Source organism: Lactuca serriola, chromosome 3 (assembly GCF_051521515.1).
Source record: "Lactuca serriola cultivar US96UC23 chromosome 3, Lser_US96UC23_V15, whole genome shotgun sequence".
Lineage (NCBI taxonomy): Eukaryota > Viridiplantae > Streptophyta > Magnoliopsida > Asterales > Asteraceae > Lactuca > Lactuca serriola.
Genome location: NC_136410.1, coordinates 101,664,227 through 101,671,186, shown reverse-complemented (window position 1 = coordinate 101,671,186; position 6,960 = coordinate 101,664,227). Strand labels below are relative to the sequence as shown.

The 6,960-nt window shown below is 33.8% G+C and overlaps 1 protein-coding gene across 1 annotated transcript; it reads right to left on the bottom strand.

Annotated features, from left to right (window-relative positions):
* Window positions 1-347: 347 nt before the first annotated feature.
* On the bottom strand, window positions 348-3,039 carry LOC145092963 (NEP1-interacting protein 2-like). The gene is made up of 5 exons (XM_079030972.1): window positions 2,736-3,039; window positions 2,220-2,398; window positions 1,701-1,784; window positions 1,279-1,446; window positions 348-578 (listed from the first exon to the last, which is right to left on the bottom strand). The coding sequence occupies exons 1-5, from the start codon at window positions 2,899-2,901 to the stop codon at window positions 456-458; spliced, it is 720 nt and encodes a 239-aa protein (XP_078887098.1). The 5' UTR covers window positions 2,902-3,039; the 3' UTR covers window positions 348-455.
* Window positions 3,040-6,960: the final 3,921 nt, after the last annotated feature.

Sequence of the window (6,960 nt, the reverse complement as noted above, 5' to 3'; positions counted from 1 at the left end):
CTGAAAATACAAACGAATCACGCTTCACAAACTTATACATTGCGCAACAAAATTTGTACATTACTCTGAAACATGTAATTTAATTATGGAAAAAACTCATTAGATTTTCATCAACGAAAAAACTCAAACCTAACCAATCCACGTCAGCAAAATACAGTCGGTGGTTCATAATTTCCACCTCCATTTCTGCTCCCAACCCCACGGCGTTACAATTATTGACTTCAAAAATATCTCAAATTCATTATTTTATAAGAAAATGATACACGATCGGATAAATTAATTCCATTTTATGGATCCATAATCACAATTTCATGGAATCGAAGTGATGGGTGTGTGAAAAGATCGAATTTTGTTAAGGTTTTGTTTATTGTAATACCATTAAATGATAAAATTTCATATATGAATGTACAGAAAGTTTTTAAAAAAATTAAAAAAGAAAAAAGAAAAAGTAAAGATTAAAGATCCCTTCTACATAATGGGCAAGATCCATGTCTCATCAGCCATTTATCAATGCAAGGTAGGTGAAACATGTGATGACATTGTGGCAAACTCCTCACAGTTTCTCCAAGTTGAAAATCCTACATAAAGATCACACAAAAGTTACTAATTTTGACCAAAGTCAAAGTGGGTTGCATCAATCTTAACCATTAGAATTACATGGGAAATCCAAAAATTAAAATCCCATTTTTGCCCATTAGCTACAAAGATAGACCGATCTTGTAAATAGTAAAAAATGTTGGGTAGAATTGTCTAATTTTGGATTTAGAGATTGGGTTGTTTGACTCATAAAAAGTCAACAATCAATCAACTTGCCTTTGTTTTAAGTGTTTGTTTGTATCTTTTGCTAAAAAGACGAAAGGGAAAAGTTAGAAGCTTTCATTCGGTCCAAATTAAGGTTGACACTTTAGTAAAGCAAAACATAAATTAAAGAATGTTGTTAGAATATTTAGGAAAAGATATTTATTGGTTGGACAATTATTCACGTAATAGGATTCATAGATATTGAAAAATAATAATAATGGGTCAACCAACACATTTAAAAAAAATAACACCTAATGTATTAGATGTCCCAACTACCTTCGTGTCCATGGTCCTATTTTTTGTACGAAAATTACTTTTGATCATTTTACCCTTAAATAGAATAACATAATAACATAGTACAAAATGTATATGTGTGAATAACTTTTTTATTTTGCACGAAAATTGGACCACTTAGATATGATGTATGGTAATTATAATTTATAAAAAATAAAAAATAAAAAATATATATATTTTTACCTGAAGACACACGGAACAAGAAACTAGCTCTCCCGATTCGTCCACATCATTATCACGGGTAATCGCAACTTTAGGTATCTTTTCAACCGAATATTCAGTCAAGCCTTTAGATCCACCAATGTCAAAAATATTTTGTACCTCATCAAAACTTGTTTCAACCGCTCCCATCTAATCATCATAAATCAAGATTAGGTTGTGTTTGCAAAATGCAGACCAGACCATCTTTCTGGGACTATTTTAATCGGTGAGTAATGTACCGTCTTTTTGCGTGAGAAAAAATTGTTTTTCATAAGTCACAGTCACAGTCACAGTCAAAGTCATAATAAATAGTCACAGGCAGGCACAGGCACAAACGTTTTATTATATCATGTGTAACAAATGGGCCTTAACGAACTGGGTTGATAAAATTTTGTGAATTTTACCTGACTCTGAACCGCACTCAACATAGCAGGGCCGATCCGTTCACGAACAAGCCTTCCACTTAACAAGCTGACAATGACATCAATCTGGTGAAAAAAAATATACCATTAGTTTTAGGGGATCTTTGGATATACATTTTGATAGTAATCAATAATAATAGTGATTTGAATAATAAAAAAATCAGATAATTAATTTCTTTACAACTTTGACCCGTTTCTACATATCTTATTTTTTCGACCACCAAAAGAAAATAAAAATAAAAATAAAAATCATAGTTAGGCTTGTAGTAAAATGTGAACCTTATTAAAAACTTTGTTGGAATTTAGGTAAAGAGAGCTCTCACATACCATTTTTTGAGCAGACTATACCTAATTTCTAAGCAATTTTGTATGATTTAGAGATGAATTTGTGTTATAAACATCAAATTTTGAAGGATCTCGAGATTTATCTAAATCAAAATTTCTCATTTGTTATGGGTTATGAATAAGAAGTAATGAAGGATGAAAAATGAAATTGCTCACCAAGTAAAGAAGACATCCGATTCCAGATTCATCTGATTTCCATAAAACAAGGGAAGATTCAAAGACTTCAATTGAGAAAACGGCACCTGAAATTGCTCCAATTGCAGATCCTCTGACAAAACCACTTTCTGTTTCTTGACCTATCAAAGCTCCCGTTAATGCTCCTAGTAATGTTCCTACTGCACATATGGAAGATCATAATTCATAAAAATGGTGGAAATCAGTTTTTTAATCTATATATTCTTCATATATCGATCAGTATTCATTGATTTCTCAAGTTACAAGGACTACATAAACATGATATTAAGTATAATTTGAAAAACACAAGATGAACCTACAATGAAGATCCTAACCCTAGCCGTAATTCAATATTTTTAGCAAAAAACAGTCAAATTGGAAACTATGAACGAAAATCCAGTTGAAATTGTTGAAAACCCACATGAAAAAACGAAGAAAGATTCGCAACCAACAAGTGTTTAGAACCAAAACTCAGAGAATGAAGAACAGAGCACATACCCAACGCAAAGAAGAAGGTGAAAATTGCAGAGAATACATTCCCAATAACCATGGAAACTGCAGAGCTAATGAAGTCTTTAACTTTGAAAACCAAATTCCTAAATGAAAATGAAGAAACTAGCGAAGATGATTGCATAAAATGAGATGGATATGCGTAAACCTCCATTACTGATGGATTGGGGAGAGGGTTGTTATGAATGCCTTTTAGATATTTGTGGGAGGTTTGTAATAACAACACAGCGGGTTCGAATTTAATGTATCAGGGATTTAGAAATGTTGGTTATAAATTATAGTAATGCATTTGCGGAAAAGTGGTAATTACGTGAGAAGGTGAAAGGAAACGACAAAGGACCAAAGAGTATTTATTGTCTTCTCAATCTCTTGTGGGTCTTAGGGGCATTTAGTAATATGACATAAAATAAATTCTTATTTAAAAATTACAAGCAAAAAGATGTAAGGGTCTAAAGTCTAAACTAGTAAATTATACACAAACTTTTTTTTTTGTTGGTGAATGAATCATTATGTATTTATGTTTGTAGTTTGAATAAAAATAAGCTAAGGTAATGTTTGATTTTTAAGAGAATATCTACTCGCTTGCCTGCTGTGCGTTGTGTCGTGTCCTGATCGATTCATTTTGTAAGTTGAATTTTGATGGTTGTATTGATAAAAGTTAGGTATCGTTGTACTTGTTGGTAGATAAATATAAAAGATCGGTAAAATTTAACTAACTCCAATTTATATCGTCGAATGAAAACGTATTATATGTCACCAAACTAATACATCGGAAACGTACATAAAAAAAACACAAAAACACATGCAAAATTTACGTTGGAACGTAAAGAGGAATTCAAATAATCAAAAACGTATTATATATGACCTGATTTATACGTAGGAAGTGTAGATAAAATAAGCATGAAAACATTAAAAAAAAATACATCGAAACGTAAACAAACTCGAATTTAGATCGACACGTACATAAAAAATGAAGTAATTTTATTAAAATGAAGTTTTTTAAAAAAGAAAAAAAATTAACGAACGAAAGTTCTAAATCTACTTTGAAATGTTATATATTACAGGGGTAAACATGACAATTTAGAAAGTCGAGAGGATTAAAGTGACATTTTATAAATGTAACATCCCAAAAAACCATTATAAATTTATTCATTTTTATAAGAACATTTCAACAAAATTTCATTAAATAACAACCATTGTTTTCGAATCATGTCCAAGAAAATCATAGTATCAAGTAAATCTCTTATAACATAAAATCATATGAGGGTGTGTACGATCACGCCTTCGCATTGCCCCGATCATCGAAAGTACCTGAAAACATTGAAATTAACAACTATAAGCTAAAGCTTAGTGAGTTTTCCCAAAATACCCCACACACTATACATATACAATGCATGCACACTAGGCCCACGACATCATACTCGATTGCCTTTGAGCCCACAACATGAGATTGGATTGCCCCTCCCGGCCTACATCTCATGACTGGCTTGCTCCCGAGCCCACAAAATAAGACTGGATTGTCCGCCCTAATGCTCAACTTATGAATGGTTTACTCTCGAGCTCGTTGGCTTACAGGACAAAGTAGTATTGTCTCAACCTAACCACACTATGTTGACATATGCTAACATATAAACAATAACCAGGAATATAGGTAATTTTATAGATCTACCAATCTAACAGACAACCATAGTATAACAACATCCTATACTCAAGGATACATACCATAGTCTAGTGGGCCGACATTGGTGCCTTCGACCCACGAGTATAGTGAGAAACTCACCTCGAAGGTTAGAAGATAAATGAATTGATCACATATCCAAATACTAGATCTACAGGTCACCTAAGCAGCAATAGTGGACCGAGTCTCAATTACAGCCCAAAATCCTCAACTTGACCTAAAGTCAAACTTGATTAAAGTCAACGATCAATAGTCAAAAAGTCAACATCCGATCGCCACGATGTGGACAAGCATATGCCACGTTGTGGGGAAAATAAGACAAATGGTCGCAAATCTGCCAAATGCTACGGCATGACGATTAATCCCCCACGTTGTGCGAACAATACAGACCAACCAAATCCATTAAGCGCTTAATCCTTTTCCCCACTCATTCAAACTGTCCAAACTCCCAAAAGATCATAAAATCACAACTTTATAAACATTCATGTCCAATGCATGTCTTGAGCTCAAGCTAGGTCAAAAGATCTAAAAATGGGTCCAAGCTCATGCAAGAGTTCAAAACTCTATCAAACTTCAGATCCATCAATCTAAGCCATAAAATGACTTTGGGGCTCCATAAAGTTTGCAACTTTATGGAACCCCAACCTTCCGACTAGCCTAAACATGAAGAATAACACAAGAAAACCTAGATCTAATCACATGGATGATGGGTTTTGGTCCTAAGAACATCCTATGTGCTCATACAAACCCTAATGCTTGGATCTAGGTTTCTCTATTATACATGCAAGTTATCGAAGACTATAAACCCTAATTCTAGCAGTCAAGTAATCATATTAACATGAGAATAGGTTTAAGATGTTACCTTGATTGTTATGTAGCAATAACAATCCCAAATCTCCTTGTATTGACTTTGGAAGGCTTAGAGTCACAAGTGTCACTCCTCTAATGGTTCACAAACACCATAAGCAAGAGGATGAAGAGGAGAGAGGTTAGAGGCTGCCCTAAAACGTGTGAAACCCTAGAAGGTTGCTTGTCCACGTTTTTGGTCCTTAAGGGGTCTATATATAGTGAGGCAATTAGGGTTATCTAACAAGGAAACCCTAATTTGGTTGCTTAAGCCCTAAGCAACCCATAGACTCCTTTAATCAAGCTCTTGGACGATTTCCTTATGGGTTTCCCATTAGAATTTGTCCACCCCTTGATTCAAGACAATCCATGGCCCAAATTGCAATTATCTTATAATTACAATTCCAGTCCCTTAAGTTTAATTAATCTCTTTTAGTCACAAAACTAATTACCAATTAATTATTGACTAATATTAATTAAACAATATGATTTATCCTTTAATATATTATTCTCATAATATATTAATAAATCATATTTAATCCTTTCTCTCCATAATTCATCCTATCAAGTTGCTTTGGTGAAGGCAACCCAAAAGGACCATGCACCATCGGGTCAAGTACATACCAAAATAGTTATGGACTTAGACACTAATCCAACAGTCTCCCACTTGGATAAGTCTAATAACTATTATGCGTATGACTTCAGATCCTGATCTGCAATCGTAGCTTTCCAAAGCCGCTGTCAACTCTGATCCTATCAGATACGCGTGTCCTTAAGATAAGGGATCATATATTCCTCCATTCTAGATATCATATGAGATATGATTTCAAATCATTCTCTTTGTACTATATCTCGATTCCCGATTTATGACGACTGACTAATTGAACAAATCAAATTAGCCCTAGCCCGGCCGAGCATTTACGTTTGTCATCACTAAACCATCGAGGGGCCCAAAGATATCGCTTTTATCCTACTTTAGATAAAAGGAACGGATAAACTTTGATACAATGCTTGCTTGCACTTACGCACCGAATCACACACAACAATATGTTTTATAACACCAAGTTACTAGTGCGTTTACATATTATCAATGTGCTACCGATTCGCAAGATACAACTCACACATCTCGGTTTCAAGAATATAAGATGTTATCGTCTCACCAATCACTCGTGATACAATTCATGGAGCGATCCAAGTGAGCGTGGGTTTAATCCAATGCTCAAATCATATTCATAAGCACTCATGAACGTTGCAGCAAACATTTGCTTATGTCTAATACTCTTTTAGACAATCACACACCAATTCACAACAGTCTTCATTCATATCTACTTCCAACATATGAACGACTGTGGCCCATTCGAATAATTCGATTATTCTTAATAAATTCAATTATTCTGGAAGTCAAAACATGCAAATGTGAAACACAAGAATAATACTAATCCCATATGGCCTTAAACCTTTGAGAATAAATAAAACTCCTTTTATTTATCACCATATCGATTACTCATTATTTGTCGTTTCGGGTAATCAACTTCTTACTTGAATTATTACACTTGTCCCATGCTCTTAGCATGCACACAATATTTACCTATGGTTCTTACCTTTGTGAAATAGATCAAATTGAACACATTTCCAATCATTCTCATCTCACAACTCCAAATCCTTTTTCATAAGTGTAAGAATTTCAAA